The 20,465-nt window shown below is 48.0% G+C and overlaps 1 protein-coding gene across 1 annotated transcript; it reads right to left on the bottom strand.

Moving 5' to 3' along the window:
• Positions 1–426: 426 nt before the first annotated feature.
• On the bottom strand, positions 427–18,106 carry LOC118880958 (somatomedin-B and thrombospondin type-1 domain-containing protein-like). The gene is made up of 5 exons (XM_036825204.1): positions 17,863–18,106; positions 9,048–9,242; positions 6,852–6,930; positions 4,210–4,386; positions 427–624 (listed from the first exon to the last, which is right to left on the bottom strand). The coding sequence occupies exons 1-5, from the start codon at positions 18,104–18,106 to the stop codon at positions 507–509; spliced, it is 813 nt and encodes a 270-aa protein (XP_036681099.1). The 3' UTR covers positions 427–506.
• Between the last annotated feature and the right edge of the window lie 2,359 nt (positions 18,107–20,465).

Consider the following 20,465-nt stretch of genomic DNA (forward strand, 5'->3'; position numbering starts at 1 on the left):
ATGAGTCAGTATGTGTAAAGGGCCAGGACAGGGCTTGGCACACTGTAGGTACTTAATAAATGTTTGCTACTATTATTTATTTTCATTTCTAGTTGTGATTTTTTAAAAAAAATTTCCTATTTATACACATATATGTAAGTATAAGCTTCCTTTTAAAAAAAATTTATTTAAGTAAATAAAAAAAGGATGAGGTGGGGTGTCAAAAAAAAAAAAAGGTACAGGTAAGGAAAATAGGGCAAAATGAAGAAGGGTGTATTTAGGAGATGAAATTTGGGAAGCCCTGAACTAGAGGGAGATGGCAGTTAAGGCTGTGACTCAGCTGGCACCCAGTGGAAACATAAAGCTATTTTCAGTGTCAGCATAAGGACAAGGCTTGTTCCTTCAGTCTCAAATGTGCAGGTTTCTCCCCACTCCCTCGTCCTGGAGGATCCCAAGCCCTGGGGGTTTCCCTGCCACCCAGGGAGGCTTTGGAAAGAGGAGCTCTGGACAGATGGGGGTCACCGCTGCTAGAGGAAGACGAGGCTGTGGACCTCGGGGCAGGAACAGTCCTGGAGCTGCCCAAGCCTCTCCCAGGTCCCTCGGCACCGGGGGTGGCCGGCCGCTTGCCACAGCGACAGCTGGTGCCTGCAAGACATGGGGCTGCTTCAGCGGCGTCATGACTCTCCTGGGTGCCAGGGATATTTGTTTTCGGGGGCCCCTTCTCCATGCAAAAATATTTTAAATCAAAGTTTACAACTGCATTATAAAAAGATAAATATAATCCGGGCTGGAGTCAGTATCAGATCTTCACTACTATTACATCCTATTTCTTCTGATTTTAAGAGGTTAAAATTAAAGCATTTTTGTGGAGCCTGAATGTGTGTGGGCACTGGGCCCTGTGTCTACTGTGCCTGATGAAGAAGTTGGGTTGGCCGCAGAACTGCTGACTCTAGAGGCCACCCGGGGCAATCCAGACTTGGCTCTTAGGGTCTGGTGACACTAAGACATCCTTAACCTCCCTGCGCCCCCCTTTCCCTCCTGTTGGGAGGCAACAGAGTGGAGTGATTAAGAAAGGTTTGGGAATGGTGGGGTGGAGAGGTTCATGACCCAGCTCCTAGGAGCCTCTGGCTCTTCAATGAATAACAGATAAGTATAATCTCTGCCCCTCTGAAGTGTTGGGAGGGTTTGATGAGATGCTGTGTGCAGAGAAAGTAAAAATGATCATGACAATAATAGCTAACTATTTCAGCAACAAGAATGAACGATCCAGTGCTACAAGGCAGCCACGTGCACGGACCTCGCAAACCGCATGTCGAGCACAGGAAGCCGAATTCTAAAAGGTACATCCTGTACCACTTTATATATGTGAAGTTTGGGAGGAAAAATTTAAACTGTAGTGTTTAGGGATCTGCACCAAGTTGAGTAAAGCTATAAAGAAAACTGTACAGTGGATTACCGTAAAAGTCAGGATGGTGGTCTCCTCTATGGGGAGGGGAGGGGCTGTGGTTGGGGGCGGGACTGGGGGGCTAGCCAGGTTCTGTTCCTTGCCTGGGCGGTGACTACCCAGATGTGTCCTCTTTGCAAACATTTATTGACCTGTTCATATATGTTTTAGCCAATTCTCTGTAGGTATAATTCACATCCTTTAAAAATGCAAATAATGGCAATAATAACACACACAGATTGTCTTATGTGCCAGGCACTGTTCTAAGCTTCTAAGCACAGTGCCTGGCACCTAATAGGCACTTCACAAATGATAGCATTTAAAGTTACCATTGTTATTGCCATCCTCAGTGTATAAAATGGAATGAATGTCCCTTGTCTCAACAGGGCTTGTGAGGCTTGAGTGGGAGCTCACATCTAAAGTACCCACTTGGTGCCCAGCACACAGTAGGTGCATGACTATAGCAGGTGTTCCTTCTGCTTGTCCCAAACTCAGAGACACTTCTCATGCTAAATAAACCGTCCTAAAATCCCCAACTGGCAGGCTAACCCTCCCCGGGGCTGGGCCCTTTGCATGCCCGCCCTCACCAGCTGCCCACGGAAAGAATCTGGCTGGCAGCTCATCTCCATCCTCCCTTTGATCCTCCTCCTCTGCCCAGTCCTGCCTGGTGAGCTCATGCCCCCAATCAGACCTTCCGTCACCTGTTCTGTGAGCCTGGCCTGGCTGGGGTGGGAGCAGGGAAAGATGCCCCTGCCTGGCACAGACTTGGCTCTACTTTCCATCCCCACCCATGCCTGGTAGAGGCAGCAGTGCCTGCGACCCTTATCTCAGCCTCACCCAAGTGCCATGTTCCTGGAATATTTGCATCCAAAAAGAGAAGTTTGGGATTAATCAGAGTTTTAGGGCTAGAAAGGCTTATTCAAAGATGGATAAGTAAACTGAGGCTCTAATAAGTGAGCATCTAGTCCAAAGAATGAATCTCTAATGGTAGAATCTCAGGTCTAGGATGAGTAAGTGGTGGGGGGGAGAGGTTGGAGGAAGGTTGGCTGAGAGGGCCTCCCTATTGTCTGCCATTTATTTATTGGGCACCTACTATGTGCCAGGTTCATCACATTTATCACATGTCATTTTCACAAAGGACATATATTATTATACCCATTTTATAGGTTAAACATGACAAGAGCAGCTTCCACTACTAAGCATCTACGAGGAGCCAGGTGCTGTGCAAAGGTCTCAGGATCCTTCCCACCATCTGAGTGGTGGGGACTGTCAGGGTAAGAAGGGTTTGCCCAGAGTCACATACCTAGTAAGGGCCAGAAGTGGGGTTTGAACCCAGATCTGTGCAGTCCCAATGCCTCTCGTTCAGATACATCTGTCCCTAACACCCCAACAGGCACTGGCATTCCCTGCTCTAGGTTTACAGTGAGCAGGGCTGCTCAATTTTAAAAGTCAGGAAACTAACATCCTTAGAAATGGCAGAACTCCCTGGAGAGACCCCAGAGAGAGCTCTTGTTCCTACATTCTAATAATCCCTGCATGGAAAAGCACAGTCAGTGGGAAACAGTCTAGACTTGTCTTTAGAGCTTGGCCAAGGAGTCTGAGCAATTTAGGTTCAAAGCCTGTTTCTGCCACTCGCTAGGTGTGTGACCTCGGGCACCTCTTTGTGAATCAGTCTCCTCATCTAGAAGGAGAGGATCCTGAAAGTATCCATTTTGGGCTCTTGGAATGTTTCAAGGGCATCCTGTGTGTCAATGTGTCCTCACCTCCTTCCACGCTCCCCTTTGCTCATTCCATGCCAGCCTCAATGGTGGCACGCTCCCGCCTCAGGGCTTTTGCACTTGTTGTTCCCTCTGCCTGGAATACCCTTCCCCCAAACCTCCACATGTCTACCTCCCTCATTTCCTTCCGAACTCTGTTCAAATGTCACCTCCTTAGTGTCACCTTCCTTAAAAAAAAAAAAATTCCCTAGAACTTCCCCGATTCTGCTTTCTTTCCCTAACACTTATCTCCCATCTGACAAATTACAGATTTACTGGCCTAATGTCTGCCTCCTCACAGCAGAATGTGTCTCCATAAGAGAAGGACCACAGCTGCTTTGTTCACTGCATCTCCCCAGTACCCAAAACATTGTCTGGCACATGCTCAATAGTAAGTGCTCAACAAATATGTATTAAATGAATGAATGAATATAGAGCTTAGAATAATGCTTAGCACATAGTAGGCACTCAATAAACTTTAGCTACTATTGTAATGCTAAGTGCTTTCCAAGACATCTGCCCTTGTGGGAGGAGTCTAGGGGGATGATAACAGCCAAATCTGGGTCAAATCCTGTGTGACCTTGACTAAGTCACAATGCCTCTCTGAGCCTCTGTTGCCCCATCTATGAAATGAGGGTAACCAAACTTGGCTTTTAAGGGAATTGTAAGGATTCAACAATAAAACCAGCTCCCTTTTCTTGAGTACTTTCTGGATGTCAGGAACTATGCTAAGTCTTCAACTTGCACAATCTCACTTCACTTTCATTATTGCCCCATGAGGAGGTCCTCTTATTATCTGCATTTTCAGATAAGGAAATTGAGGTCCAGAGAGTTTATGAGATTGCCCAAGGTCACACAGCTGGAAATGGCAGGAGCTGCTCCTCCTCGGACACTGGGATCAGAACCCTCCTGCACCCCACCCTGGCCAGGAAACAGGCTCCCGCTCCCTGGGCACCTTCACCTCTCAGGCTGCAGAGAGGCCCCAGGCTCTACAGTCACACTTCCCCATGCCCGAGTCCCACGGCTTACCCTCCGGCCCCTCTACCATCCCCGTAGCAGCGCCGGCTCCTGGCATCCTGGGCAGGCCACTCACACCTCACACAAACTGTGTGGCCCTGGGTCAGATACCTTGTCCACTGGGCATGGGGTGCCCTCACCTGCTGGCAGCTCCCTGGAACGGGCCCCAGCCGGAACTGGACACAGTACCTGCAGCCACACAGGAAAACACCACCCCAAACACCTGTGAGCATTTATGGAGCACCTACTGTGTACCTAGCCCTATGTAGGCTCAGGTTGATACAATTTCTCCCTGCTACAGAAGAAACCTTTTGGGCAACTCAATCTGCATCAATGAGACTTGGCTCCTGCTTTTTTAAGTTAACATCATTGAGGGCTTCCATGGGCCAGTTCTTCAAACACCTTATCCAAAAGATTATATTGTTTACTTCTCATCTCTCTCCCCCGCAGTAATGTCAGCTCCACAAAGGCAGGAATTTGTATCTGTTTTGTTCACTGTTGTGTCCAAGTCCTAGACTAGGACATGGCTCGACAAAAATTTGCCAAATCATTTGGTCCAATGGAATAGGGAAACCCTGCAAGGTAGATCTTGGCCCCAGCTTACAGATTAGGAAACCGAGGAGCGGAAAGATAACTTGCCCAGAGTCACACAGCTAATAAGTGGTAGTGCCTAAAATGGAACCGCCTAACCCCAAAAGCCTCAATAAGCACTCCACCACATTTTGTAAAAGATCCTATTTTACAGAAAAGAGTCACTGCAAGAATTATTTAAATAACTGTCCCATTCTGGAGTATCTGAATTGAGACCCAATTTGCTAAAATTTTACTTCGACCCAACTTTTTCTACAAGTAGCGGTAAATGGCACCCCCTGCTGGAAGAGATGCAGCTTGTCAAGGACCCCGGGAGGTTATTGTGTGGGGCTGCTGCCCCCTGGTGGCTGCAGCCTCTGGGAAGCCCAAGGAGTGGACAGTTTTCTTCCAGGAACAGCCCAAAGCCAGCCCAGAGCCCTTTCCTCTCAGCTGCCCCCAGAACGCCTCAGGAACCTGTCCTTGCCAGAAGCCTGTGATAATTGGAATTTTCGTCTTCCCAACGTTCTTTCTCTTGCCCTTTTGGTGGTTTATTTGGGGAACTCTTGTCCTCACCCTATGTGGTCTTGGAGGGGCAATCAATCAGGATGCCTGGTCCTGGCTCCCCATACCTGCCCCTAGAGTGGGCAGATGATTCAAGCTGACCAATCAGAGGTCCCATCATCTGGGTCACAGTGATTGGTTCAGGGATGGGCCTAGGATCCAAGCAGGACCAATCAACCTCCTCCAGAAATTACACAATGAGACTGGGAAGGACCCCGTCAGCTGGGGCTGCTAAGCTGGGAGGATCTGGGGCTGCTGGTGGGCATCTTGGCTACTACAGGGAGAGAGGCTGCTTGAGAATGAAGCCAGTATATGAAGGCAGAAAGGGGAGAGGGAGTCCTGATAATATTTGACCTCTTGGCTCCAGTTCATGCTTGAAGTTATATTATTTCAAAACTTCCCTCTCAGTTATATGAACCAATAATTCTCCTTTTCACCTGAGCCAGTTTGATCTGAATTTCTGTGCCTTGCAGTGAAAGGAATCCTAACAAATAGAGCTCTCCTCTCCATCTCCCTTAGCACTGCCTTAGTTCAGACCTTATTCTTTCAATTAATATTTGTTGAGTATCTATCATGTGCCAGGCACTGTCCTAGAAGCTTGACCTCATCACCACCATCAGCAACACACTGTCTGACTCCAGTCCCTGAAATCCACCTTCAAAGGCACAGGGCTACCACCCTGGTCCAAACCACCTTCATCTCTCATGTGGACCATTGCTGTAGCCCCCGCATTGTTCTCCCTGGTTCCTTCCTTGCCTCTTTACGATCCATTCTCCAAATAGCATCCAAAGGGACCCTGTGAAAACCTAAGTCAGATCCTGTCATTCCTCTGCCCAAAACCCTCCCATGACTCCATCTCATGCAGAGAAAGTACCCAACTTCCCACCACAGCCTATAGACCCTGTGTGATCTGACCACCCCCCTCCCCCCAGTGTATCATATTTCCTACTCTCTCTCACTCCCCTGAATTCCAGCCTGAACTACTTGCTGATCCTTGAACACCGGGCATGCCTTGCCTCAGGACCTTTGCACTTGCTAGTCCCTCTGCCAATCATGCTCTTCCCCCAGATAACCTCTTCAATATCTTAGTTCCTCTAAACAAGGATGTCCCTGGCACACCCACCCTCTTCCCTGTTTCATTTTTCTCCATAGCACTTAGCATCATTTGACAGGCTATGTGTTTGTTTATTGTCTGCCTCCTGTGAGGCAGACTCCATGAGGACAAGTATTTCTGTCCTTTTTTATTCCTTGCTGTAACCCCAAGGCCTAACCCATATAAACAACATAAACATACCTGTCGTATAAACAATAAACACTGAGTGAATGAGTAAGTGAATGAAGTTGAATAGAGACCAATCATTAAGGACTCAAAGTTCATGTTCATGAGTTTAGAAATGTAACAGGACAAGAAATGGGGAGATGTTAAAGCTATTAAAGGAAGAGAGAGACATGATGAAAGTCTAATCCAAGGAAAAACGTTCACAAATTTGAGTTTGACTTTGGGTTCATTTGCTTCCACTTACCCTATTGTCTCCTGCTTCTTGGGGACACCTCGCTTTTCTCGTTCTTTCCCGTAGCTGCCTGTGGTTATCAGAGCAGGGACTGTGGGCCAAGGAGAAAACAGAGTCAGGTAGCCCAGCACCCCCCCACCCCCGCAAGGCTATGACACCACAGGAAGCACGATTAGGTATTCCTGGTGTCAGAGTCATGTCTATGGTAGCCCTAAGGAGACTGTGGGGTCTTGTAACTGGGTAGATAGTCCCCACAAGTACCCCTTATGCAATGCTGGAGGCAGGATCATATTTATCTCTTAGATTCAGGGCCTAGCACAGCGGGTTGTATAGTGAGTCTCAATAAAAAGTTCTTCAAATGAATGATTTTGATGAATAAATAAGTGAGTGAGTGAGAAAAAAAGAGATGAGTTAATAACTGAATGGATGGATGGGTGGCTGAAATGATATAAGAAAGGAAGAATGGATGGGTGATGAGTAAATGGGAAGATGGAAGGATGGAAAAAAGGAGAGACAGAGATGATAGAAGAGATGATGAATGGAAAGAAGGATGGATGAAGACATGATAGGTAGATGGACAGATGAAGGGATAAAAGAACCAGACGGATAGATGAATGAATAGGTGGGAAAATGTAAGGATGGAAGAAAAGGGGGACAGAGGTATGGACAGATAAATGAATTAATAAAATTATCTTGTTGGGCCAACTTCCAAGCCTCTTCCTTCCTGGAGCAGACAGAGGAGAACACAGAGGAGAATTGAGGGTCAGTCCATCAGAGGTTGGTGATTCCTTAGGGAGAAAAAGAGCCAAAAGAAGTCCCTACCCCTGCCCATTCCCTGAGTGATGGGGCTGAATCAAAGATATGGTGTTGAACTAATTAATGCTTGTGATCTAGAGAAGGTAACACACTTAATACACAACTTCCCTTTTCTCTTCTCTTCCAACATCCAGTGCTGCTTTTGGTGTAGCCTAGAGCAGTGAGGAGAGCCCCAGAGAAGCCCAGGTTCTGGTTCCAGCTCTCCCTCTTACAGCTGAGTGATCTTGGTCCTTTCTGAGCCTCAGTCTCCTCGTCAGCAAAATGAGTATAATACTAGAACCTATATCATACAGTTATTGTCAGCATTGAATAAAATGATGCGCGATGAGCCATGTATCTTGGGCAGGTGTTGTGCCTCCCTGAGCCTTGGTTTCCCCTTCTGTAAAATGCATAGTAACACTGGCCTCACAGAGTCAAGTAATGTGGCCAAGTGCATGGCAGATAGTAGGGGCAGTCAGGAAAATCTTCCTGGAGGAAACTGACATCTACACAGGAAACGATGAACCAGGCAAGTTAGATGTGGGTGGCAAAGGAGAGGGAGGAGGATTTCAGGCAGAGGAAATGACATTCCTTCTTTCATCACCCCACTGCCACCATCCTGGTCCAGACACCTTCCTCTCTTGCCTGTACCACTGCAGTCACCTCTTCCCTGGCCTCCCCACTGCCCTCTGACCCCTTTCAGTCTACTGTCCCCACAGTGGTCAGAATGATCCTTTAAAATGTAGACAGAAGAAGGAAGATGAGGTCAGAGGAGGTAAGAGCCAGAGCACTTGAGCTTGTAGACCATGATGAGGAGTTTGGGCTTCATGAGGGTGTGGGGTACCTATTGGAGAATTTAAAACAGGAGGGTGACACTGCAGTAAGGTTTGGTGAAACTAAGGACATCTGCTGAAACTAAGGGGAAAGAGGCCTTTTCTTCCAGCTGCTAAGCTGGATGCAGGGAAGCCTGGAGCTATCAAAGACCATTACAGGGGGAATGCCTACCTGAGAATGAGGCCAACTCATTAGAAAACAGAGCTGAGAGATGGAGAGAGGTTCCTGGAAACATTGCTTGAGCTCCTGGATCCAGCCATGCCTGAATGCAGTTCCTGGGATCTTAGTTACATGAACCACACATTTTTGCTCAGGTCAGTTTAAAATGAGTTTCCTATCATCTTCATTTAAACAAAGCCCTGACTGATTCACAATGGGAGATGAGTAGAAAGAAGACATCGAGATGCCTAGAGGAAGTCAGAGCTTCTTACCTCATTCAGAGGGTGAGGAGGGGGATGAGGGAAAAGGAAGACAAAGTCCCACCCTAAACTCAGACCCCACATGGAAACTTATGGAGGGCCCTGCAGTCCAGCCAGGCTGTTCCCTCTGACAGCCACCCCCAGGGCCACCCCAACTCACGCAAGGACTGTTGGCACTCCACCCCCTGGTGGCTCCAGTACTCCACGCAGCCAGCCCGCTCTTCCAATGGGGGGCAGGGAGCACCCCCGTTCCTTGGCTCCTGCAGGACACGCCTTTGGCGGAGACGGTAAGAGACCTGGCAGGGCTTGACACAACGACTCCAGCCGCTCCACTCTGCCACGACGCAGGAGACCGCTGGAAGAGAAGGTGGCGTCTCCAAGGACAACTGCTATGGAATTTGGGCAGCGGCCAGGTCTTGTGCACCTTCCCCACAAGCCGAACCCCCAAAACACCACAGTGAGCACCAGAACTTCTGCAAACCTGAATCCATGTGTGCCTTAAAAGTTTCTCTATGACAAATTTGTATACGTCTACCTAAACTTAGAATTCCACATTTTATTTACCCATCATCCTGTTGGCGATCATTCCAGTGGTTTCCATCACCCATTCCTCCAATTAACATTTCCTAAGCACTTATGGCAACTGATTTCACCTCCCTGTGCCTCAGTTTCTTCCACTGTCAAATGGGTATAAGAATAGTATTCACCTGATAGTGTGGCCTTGAGGATTCAACCAGATGTGACATATAAAGCGTTCACTCCTGGCACACAGCAAGTGCTCAGTAAACACTAGCTATTCCTCTGCGGCAGTGAAACGAACCATGACTACACTAGCAACAACGTGGATGGAAAGAAGCCTCTTGCAGAAGCTATTTCTGGTGTGATACTATTTAGATACAGTCTTCAAAACTGCAAAAGAGCGCTATATAGTGTTTAAGAATTCATATAGGTAATATATACATTACATATATATGATAGCATATATGTATATATCACATATATATGATATTGTATTGATATACATACCTAAGTATATATATGTCAATCTTCACTATTCACAGATTTGGTATTTGTGAATTTACCTATTTGCTAAAAATTGATTTGTAACCCCCAAACCAATATTTGAGGCGCTTTTGTAGTCATGCACAGACATACGCAGAGCAGCAAAAATTTTGAGTCACCCAACATGCACATTTGCAGCTGAAGTCAAACAAGGCCCCGATCTGCCTTCTTGGATGGAGGGAGCCAGTGGCGGTGTGGTGCAGTTCAAGGAGCTCCAGCTCCGGGACCGGGAGGACGGGGTTTGAATTCCAGCTCTGGCACCTGTTAGTGGGGCAGTCTCGGGCCAGTCACTTAACACTTCTGAATCTTGTTCTTCCCTTTTCTAAAAGAGAAGCTATGAGAATGAGTTGTTTTTAGGATTTAAGATTATAATCTGTGTGAGATAGGTGTGTACATATTTCCCCTAGGAGCAATGGTTCAGTACTTGTCAATTCAGTGTTCATGGGGATTTTATAGACTATAACAACCGTCCATCATGAGAACTGACTGTATATATTTTATATACATTGAATATATGTATGTGTGTGTATATATATATATACATATATATATACACACACACACCCCTCCGCAGGAATTATAAATACCAAATTCAGCATAGCAGTTACCTCTGAGGAGAAAGGGAAGGAATGAAGAAGCTCCAGTGGCATTCATCTAGGCTTATTTCTTAGCTTTGCATGAGGGTTTATTATGTTGTTCTCTCTACATTGGGCTATGTCTGAAATATTTCATCATAAAAAAAGAAGGCAGTTGCTAGGCGTCCACGTCCATGAGATGCTCCCCTGTGCCTAACCACAGTCAGGGGCCCAGTGAGTAGGTATTTTCTGATGATGTGGCCTTTGAGACCTTCAGCTTCTTCACCCAAGTCCACAGTCCCAGACCAGGAGTGGGCCAAACCAGACAGGGAAGGCCATCTGGCCAAAATGTGGGATCTTCGGACTTTCCCCAGGGAGAGAATTTCTTGACAAGAAATTGACAAGCCATTGACTTCCCTGGTGGTCCAGTGGGTAAGACTCCGTGCTCCAAATGCAGGGGGCCCGGGTTTGATCTCTGGTCAGGGAACTAGATCCCGCATGCATGCCGCAACTAAGTCCACATGCTGCAACTAAGAGCTCTCATGCCACAACTAGAAGATCTCGCGTGCCGCAACTAAGACCCAGTGCAGCCAAACTAACTAAATAAATATAAAAAAAAAAAAAAAAAAGAAATTGTCAAGCCTTTCTTGACAGGCCTTGACAGTCACTCTCCCTCTCTCTCTCTCTCTCTCTCTCTCTCTCTCTCTCACACACACACACACACACACACACACACACACAGACATTTGTGCACACACAGGGCACTACTGCTGTCAGAATTAGTTCACTCATCCCACAAACATTTACCGAGCATCTCCTGTGAGTCGGGCACTGTCCTAGGTGCTGGAGACACCGTGGGGAACAAGAAAGACCAGGTCTGTCCTCATGACAAACATTCACCAGCTATGAGACATATCCTAGTTCAGCAACTTGAAAATGCGAAGAAAAAAAAAAGGGTACATTCCTGAACTGAGGGAAGGAGGTGATTGTGTTATAAAAACAGACAGTGTTGCTTCTGGCACCTCAGGAAGTCACATACTCCTTGCATGGCTCTCAACTCTGAGCAGAGTTGAAATGCTCAGGGGAAGGAGGGAAGGAGGAAATAAAGTACGACAGCCTAACAATCATCTATTGCTTTCAACACCCACCTAATAACGATGTCAATTATGTCACTGCTGCTGGACCAGGCAAGTCAAGTCCCAGACTTCATGTAATCCTCACAACAACTTTAGGGTCCTTCTTTGTGCCCTGTGCCCCCCAGGGAAGCCTGTGCATCACAGAGGCCCCCTGGCCGCTGATTGAGTTTAGCCAGTGAGGCATGCATGGGGAGGAGAGTGCAGCCCAGGTGTTTATCGCCCCTCCACCCACCTCACCCTCAGTCCTGCATGGAGGGGGCCCTCAGCCGTGGATCCTGCCCTCACCAGGCTCCTATAACACCACTTCCCCCTGCCCGCACCATAGCGAATGGAACCCTTGTCAAATTATGTTCCATTCAACTCTTCTGGGCGTACCACCTGTCACTCGCCAGAACCCCAACTCCTACATATATATATATATATATGTATTTGCGCTATTGTCAAATCCATCTCACAGAAGAGGCAAGTGGAGCTTGAGACTGAATATCTGAGTCAAGCCAAGACGCTGGAGTTGCACAAGCTTGGATTCCAGCTATAGTCTCACAGAATTGGTGCAATGACAGATGCGAAGCACTAGGAAGATAGTAAACACTCAATACAACAGAGGACTCTCTGCATTTATTCAACAACTATTTAGGGCCTACTACATGCCAAGCACTGGTCCGGGTGCCGGGAACACAGAGGAGCAAAGCAGAAAAAGCCCCTGCCCTGGAAGAGCTGACATTCAGTAGGAGAAACAGACAAGAAACAATACAATATATGAGGTAATTTCAACTAGCGATACATGCTCTGAGAAAATCCAAAGAAGGATAAGAGTGGCAGGTGCAGGGCGATAAGAAGCTGTTTTAGATAGAGGGGTCAAGGAGGGCCTCCATGACAAAGGACATCTGAGGAGGTAAGGGAGGGAGCTGTGTAGGTATCTGAGGGAAGTGTTCCAGGCAGAGGGAACAGGCAGTGCAAAGGGCCTGAGGCAGAGTCCAGGTTAGATGCTGGAGGGACAGTGAGGAGGCCAGTGTGGCTAGAGCATAAAAAGCAGGAAGGAAAGTGGCAGGAAGTGATGTCAGAGACAGGCGGGCAGTGATAGCATACAGGGCCTTGATGACTATTGTAAGGAACTTGGACTTTATTCAAAGCATGAAGAAAAGCCACTGCCAAGTGCTGAGCAGAGGAGTGACATTATCACTATTAAGGTTTTAATAGGATGTCTCTAGCTGCCGGGTGGGGGTCAGGGCAGAATCAGGGAAACCAATAAAACAGCTACTGCAGTTGTCCAGGCGAGAGAGTATAATCTACAATAGAAAAATCTGCTAGTGGGGACTTCTCTGGTGGCGGAGTGGTTAAGACTCCGTGCTCCCAATGCAGGAGGCCTGGGTTCAATCCGTGGTCAAGGAACTAGGTCCCACATGCATGCTGTAACTAAGCAGCCCACCTGCTGCAACTAAGGAGCTAGCGAGCCGCAACTAAGACCAGGTGCAACCTGCTCTTAGTTAATAAATAAATAAATATTTTTTTAAAAGAAAAGAAAAAAATCTACTAGAAAAAGTGAGTTTAGTGTCACTGGAAGTGTTCACAGAGTGGCTGGACAACTGACGAGGAGACGGCAGCCCAGATTCAGGCACTGGCTGGGCAGCCGGACCAAGGGAATTTCTAAAGTCCCACCATGATCCCCTGCCAGGCAGGTGAGAGATTTTGCAGAAAATTAGGCAGATGCCACCCTACGCATATTCTTTCCATGTCGCTGGCATCTGTGATGTCACCAAGCAGCATGCACAGCTGACACCCCCAGAGAACTGTCATCACACCTCACCTAGACCTAGGGTCACAACCTCGGTACCTTCATGTGATTATTCATATCTTGTCAGCCTCCTCAACTAGAATGTCAGCTCTCTGGAGGCAGGGGCCTTGTTCCCTGCTGAATTCCAGAACCAAACACAGTGCCTGACACATAGGGACCCAGTAAGTAACGAGTCAGTGAATTCTGAATGAGCAAATTGTGCCTTAGCGACCACAAAGGCAATGTGACCGCAAGTTGGCATTCCAGAAAGGTACCACCAGATGGCAGTGTTTCTCAAAACAAAGGCCATCCCACCCTTTTCTGAGTAATGGAGAAATTCTAGCTTATCAGTGCAGCTGAAAAAGGGAGATGGGAGGAGCTTTTAAAGTTGCTCTTCCAGCCCTGGAGACCCAGATAACATCATGTCAGCAGAGCCTGCTGGAGCCAGGCTGAATTTCCCACAGTCCCCTTGGATCCCTCTGCCCTGCCGCCAACAGGCCCAGGCTCAGCAGGAATTGCCTTTCTGGACAATTCAAACCGGACCTTTTTCTCTGAACCTCACTGCCCAGCCCCCTGACCGTCCATCCTCCTCACTGTCTAGCAAAAGGATTTTTCTGGAATGCAGTTCTGACCTGTCACCTGAAATCCTTTACTGGTTTCCATCTCCTGTTGAGGTGGTTTCACAAAAGGTCTTTTGTAAACACTAGTGGCTAAAAATGTGTTTCCCCAGTGCATCCGCAGTCACCCCCTGCCTCCTCCTCCTTCTGTTTGATGTCTCAGCACGCTTTTACTTCGAGTTCCCTGAAATGCAGGGACCGCTACAGCTCAGAAGTGGGCAGCTGTCATTTCTGCCCTCCCAGCCTCCTTACCCCCATCTTCTGGTAACATCGCCTCGGTTTTCTTTTGAGGAACCAACCCTCCCCACTCTCAGTCCACATAGTTTGGGTAGGGCTGACCTCACCTTCTCATTCCTGGGATTGGGTACATATGTGACCCAGACATGACCAGTTGACATATTCCTTCTCCCTAGGCTCAGTGATTTATTGGATCATGAATGAGCATGCAACCCAAACTGGGCCTATGAGAACCATCCCTAGGAGTATGGCTGGAATAACTAGGAAAAGGATCTCTCATTCCCCTAGGGACACCAGTTTGGAGCTACTAGGTACTGTCTTTATCAACACTCGGTGACAGCATGCCTGAGATTGAAACTAACACAAGCAGAGCTGAGAGGTGGAAAGAGAGTCCCAATGACATCCTTGGAGTCCCTGGATCCAGCCATGCCTGAAGTCAGAATCCATGGATTGTTCTTCAGTTACCTGTCCCAATACATCCCCTTATTAGCTTAAGTAATATGAGTTGTGTCACAACCCTCAGAGTACTGACTAGCACAATGAATACATAAGTGCATAAATAGGGACTTTGATCCTTACAGGGTTGAAGTAAGAATTAAGGAGCATAAAATACTTGAAAACATTCAGTAAGGAACTTGAAAAACATGAAGTAATGGTGTCCATCCTTTAAGGTTTTACTAGCCGTTCCAGACCCACCCTCTTCCTGACCCCACCCCATCCTCACCAATCATTTCTAAGCCTCCTCTTGCTCTTACTGAGCAAGCCACCCTGTCTCCCAAAAATAGAATATAAGCTTGAGGGGGACCAGAGTCCCATCTTTCTGGCTCCCACTGGTCCCAGCTGAGCTGGGCACATAGCAGGTGGCCAGCAATGTAATTGAACTGAAGGTGGGCAAGGTCAAGGGCTCCTGTTTCCCCTGAGGGCTCGAGCTTCCCTCCTGCGACATGCTTAAGTCCTCCCACCCTCAAGCAACGATATGGTATTGTGATCTGGAGCCAGACTGCTGGGGTTCAAATCCTAGATCTACTGCCTAATAGCTGGGCAAGTCAGAGTAGCTCACTACCTCTCCATGTCTCCATGCCTCATCTGTAAAATGGGCATGATAACACCATCTATTCCATCGGGCTGTTATGAGGCTTAAAGGAGACAATTTATTTAAAGCACCTAAAACAGTACCTCTCCAGCAGGTAATAAGTACTCAGTAAATGTTAGTGGTTTGTTTTTTTGTTTGTTTGTTTTTAAGCCATCCTCAACACCTCCCTCTACCACAATCAATTCCTGAAGTCAGTCAACTTTATCGCCTAAATCACTCATGAAAAAAACATATCTTGCCTCCTAACTGGTCCCCATGTCCCCTTCTGCTCTGCTCCCCTGGGAGGTGGAAAAGTGAACTTTTCCCAGGTCTATTCATAAGACCTCAGCTCTGCCCAGCCTAGACAAGGGGCCAGATCCTAGACCTACTGCCTTTTTGACACCTTCCCAAAGGAGCAAAACAAAGAGGTGGGCAAAGCTTTGAGGCTGCTGGGCCCACCAGCCCAAGCTCTTTATGTAACAGGAACCCCTGGGGAGCTGATAACATCGTGTGATTCTGTCAGCGTGGATCAAACCGTGGGAAAGCATCACTGATCCCTCTGCCTGGTTCCCTTCCTGGGCCCCCACTCCTGCCCTGTGATAGGGAAGCCCCTGTGGGTGCAGCTGAACCAAGAACCTCAGCCCTACACTCTGAATGACCCCGCGGCTGCACGCACTCTCTGCACGGAAAGCAGATGAGTACAAAAGCATTCCCAAGATAGTCCTTCTGCAAGTTTAATCTGGGGGAGTCTCATCTGCTATGATTTGGGAAGACAGCAAATCCAAAATTACTTTTTCCTCTCTGCTACCTGAATTTCCACCATTCGCCACTCAAAGTTGTGAGAAGCAGCAAGGGGCTAGAAGAAAGGGGATCGCCAGGTCCAAATCCTACTGGACCACCTTGGCTGGCCAAAGCCCGCTCCTCTCTGAGCCATGCTCTTCCCATCTGCTGAGCAGGGACATTATTATAGACCAGAGCCCCAGAGCGCTGTGAGACAGTAATCAGGTTGGATGAGACACCCAGCCCACAGAGTAGGTTGGTGATCAATAAATGTTGGATCCCTTCAATTTTGAATTTTTTAAAGCTGCCCTCATTTAAATATAAGTTCCTGAAGGAAGCTCCACTGATATCTCCAGGTAGAGGGGTCCAATCAATCACTCTTCTCCCTGACAAAGGAAAGTTAGATCATATCCACTTGACAAGGTGACAGAATTTAGATTTTTGGGTACAGTGGGTGTGAAAAGGTTATTCCTGGAATTTAAAAAGGATGGAGTCCTCCCCACTGGCGGCTCAACAAAAGTGGACCCTAATTTCAAAGCCTGGTGGATACCACTCTGGCGGGGGTCTCTATAGGGAATGACCTGGACCCTGGTCTGGTGGCCATGGCCGGCACGGGGACCAGTGCCCGGGCGTTACTTGCCCAGGGATCAGTACATCCCATCCCAACCCCCTCACCACCACCACCACCACCACCCCACCCCCCCACCCCCCCACCCCCGCCCATTCACCTAAGTTTTAACCTGTTCCCCACACACACCCAGTTCTTCCGCCCCTTCCGGACCACCCAGCCTGTTTCCTCTCTCTGCTCTCAGCGTCCCTCCACTCCAAACCCTCTCCAGGCTTCAGCCTTTCTCTCGGCTTCTCAACACCCCCTCCATTTGCCTTGTGACCTCCCTGCCCGCGATGTCGTGCGTGGTCCCGCTCCCGCCTCGAACTCCCTATGCCCCACGCACTTCCGCCAGCTCAGGTTGCCAGATGAAACACAGGACGGCCAGTTAGATTTGAATTTCAGAAAAATAATAAGTTTTAATATAAGTATGGCCCGTGCAATATTGAGGACATACGTATACTTTAAAAGTATTTGTTATTTATCTGAAATTTAAGTTTAACTGGGCATCTTGGATTTTTACTTGCTAAATCTGGCACCCTACCCCAACCCAAGCGCCCCCTGCGCCTTCGCAACCCCTCCAAGCCTCACGAGCCCTGATGATCGCATACGCCCCCTCCTCCCTCTTACCCCTTCCAGCCGCGTGCGCCCCCTGCTCTCTCTCGCCCCCTCCTCTCTCGCACCCCTCGGTGCCCGCACAAGACTATTTCTGTTGGGGGCCCTGCGTCCCTCACCCGAGTGCCTGGCTCGCGCGCCTCTTCCACGAGCCCTCCATCCTCGCGCGGTCCTCCCAAGTCCCGCGCGAGGGGAGGACTCTCGCACCCTCTCCTCCCAAACGCCCCTCTACTCTCCTCGCATCCGTCTCCATTCCGCCCCCTCCCCCAGACTCGCGCAGCGGCGTCCATGGCCCGAGCATCTTTCTCCGCGCGCACCTTTCCAGCCCCACTCTGCGCCTGGTGTCCTGAGCGTCCCCGTCCCCCTTGCTCCTGCGCCCCTCCAGGTCCAGAACCCCCTCCGAGGGCGGCTTCCTCTCTTCCTTGTACCGTCGCACCCCGGGACCCTGCTCCCCTCCGCGCTGGGAGCTCCGCCCAGGCCACGTGCTCCCGGGGGCGCACCTGGGCAGGCCCGCGCGTAGTCGGGGCAGCAGTCCCGGACCTCTCTGCACGCCTGATCGCAGAAGCAGCGAGGGGGCCCGCGGGCCGCGCAGGTCGGGTCACGGCCCGGGCAGCAGCGGCCCAGCGCGGCGCAGCCCTGCCGGAACCAGAGCGTGCCCGACGGTCCCCGTGCCCAGGACACCGCGGCCACGGCGGTCAGAGCGAGCGCCAGCGGCAGGATCGGCGCCGCGCCGCGCGGGGCCATAGCCGGGCTCAGGCTGGGGACCGGAGGCCGACCGGGACCGATCCTAAGCGGCCCGCCCCGTTGTGGGGCGGAGGCTCCTGGCCCGACCCCTCCCCAGACCCACCTCCTACCTGTCATGGAACTGTTATCCACTCCCATTCGTCCTATCCAAACTTTGCGCAGCTTGAGGCGGTGAAATATCAAGATAAAAGTAATAATAACCGCAGCAACTTTGCAGCGTTCCCCATTGCCCCCAGGTTCCAGGGAGTTAGAAGCGGTACAGAGGTTCATCAAAACAATGCATTATAATAGATAACAATAGTGTATTGTTATAGCAATAGTAACAGTAATAGCCGCTATGCCATAAATATAATAGCAATAAGACCAACAATAGCTGCCAATATTATTTAAATAGCAGTAACGGGCATAATAGTTGCCAGGTAAGCAGCTTGAGAGCCAGGCTGTGTACCAGGCCCTTTGTGTATCGTCAGTATTGCCCAAAACTGAGTCCCTTGGATACACCTTCCTTTTTTGCTATATTCCTACCACTTTGACTATCATTTCCTGAATATTTATCCTTAAGTTGAACCATTTCTTAAATTTTTAAATGATTTATTTGTTACAAACCTGTATCACTCAAGAGGATGAGAAGAGGGACTTCCCTGGTGGTCCACTGGTTAAGAATCCGCCTTCCAATGCAGGGGACTCGGGTTCGACCCCTGGTGGGGGAACTAACATCCCACATGCTTGGGGCAACTAAGCCCTCATGCCACAACTACTGAGCTCAGGTGCCTCACTGAGGCAGCCTGCGTGCCACAAACTACAGAGCCCACACGCCCTGGAGCCTGTGCCACCACAACTAGAGAAGAGAAAACCTGCACGCCACCACTAGAAAGAAGCCCGCACGCCACAAGGAAAGATCTTGTGTGCTGCAACTAAGACCCCACGCAGCCAAAAACAAAAAAGGAAAATAAAATAAATAAATAAAAGAAAAAAAGAAAAGTATAATAATAATAAAAAAAAAAGAGGATGAGAAGACAAGCCACAGGCTGGGAGAAAATATTTGCAAAAGACACATCTGATAATGGACTATTAGCCAAAACATGCAAAGAACTCTCAAAACTCAACAAGAAAACAAACAATTGGATTAAAAAATGAGCCAAAGACCTAAACAGACACGCACCAAAGAAGAAATACAGATGGCAAATAAGCATATGAAGAGATGCTCCACATCACGTCATTAGGGAAATGCAAATTAAAACTATGAGCTACCACTACACACCTATTAGAATGGCCAATATCTGGAACACTGACAACACCAAATGCTGGTGAAGATGTGGAGCAAAAGGAACTCTCGTACATTGCTGACGGGAATGCAAAATGGTACAGCCACTATGGAAGACAGTTTTGGCAGTTTCTTACAAGACTAAATACACTCTTACAACACAAGCCAGCAATCGTGCTTCTTGGTATTTACCCAAATGAGTTGAAAACTTATGTCCATACAAAAACCTGCACATGGATGTTTATAGCAGCTTTATCCATAATTGCCAAAATTTGGAAGCAACCAAGATGTCCCTCAGTGAGTGAATGGATAAACTGTGGTACATCCAGACAATGGAATATAAATCACCGCTAAAAAGAAATGAACTATCAAGCCATGAAAACACATGGAAGAAACTTAAATGCATATTACTAAGTGAAAGAATTCAATCTGAAAAGACTACATACTGTATGATTCCAACTATATGACATTCTGGAAAAGGCAAAACCATGGAGACAGTAAAAAGATCAGTGTTGCCAGGGATTAAGGGGGAATGAGGGATGAATAGGTGGAGCACAGAGGATTTTTAGTAGAGTGAAAATACTGTGTATGGTACTATACTGATCGATACATGTTATTATACATTTGTCCAAACCCATAGAACTTACAACACCAAGAGCGAACCGTAGCGTAAACCATGGGCTGTGGGTGATAAGAGTGTGTGGATGTAGCTTCAATTTATCGCAACAAATGGATCACTCTGGTGGGGGATGTTGATGGGGGAGGGGCTGAGCAGGGGTGGGGAGCAGAGAGTTTATGAGAACTCTGTACTTTCTGCTCAATTTGACTGTGTCTAAAACTGCTCTTAAAAATAAAGTCTATTTAAAAAGAACACATATCACTACCCTAAGAGAAAGCCAATAATATTTTTTTTCATAAATAGAATGAGACGGAAGGAAGGTTGGAAAGAGAGAGGACATGTAAGACAGAGGATACTGTAAGTGAGCTAAATCCTCATTTATTGGAGCAAAAATCAATAGATAATGTCTAACGCTGATAAATCAACAAATGTCCACATGAGTACATTATTTAAGTCTATGGAAATAACAACTAGAA

Source organism: Balaenoptera musculus, chromosome 15 (assembly GCF_009873245.2).
Source record: "Balaenoptera musculus isolate JJ_BM4_2016_0621 chromosome 15, mBalMus1.pri.v3, whole genome shotgun sequence".
Lineage (NCBI taxonomy): Eukaryota > Metazoa > Chordata > Mammalia > Artiodactyla > Balaenopteridae > Balaenoptera > Balaenoptera musculus.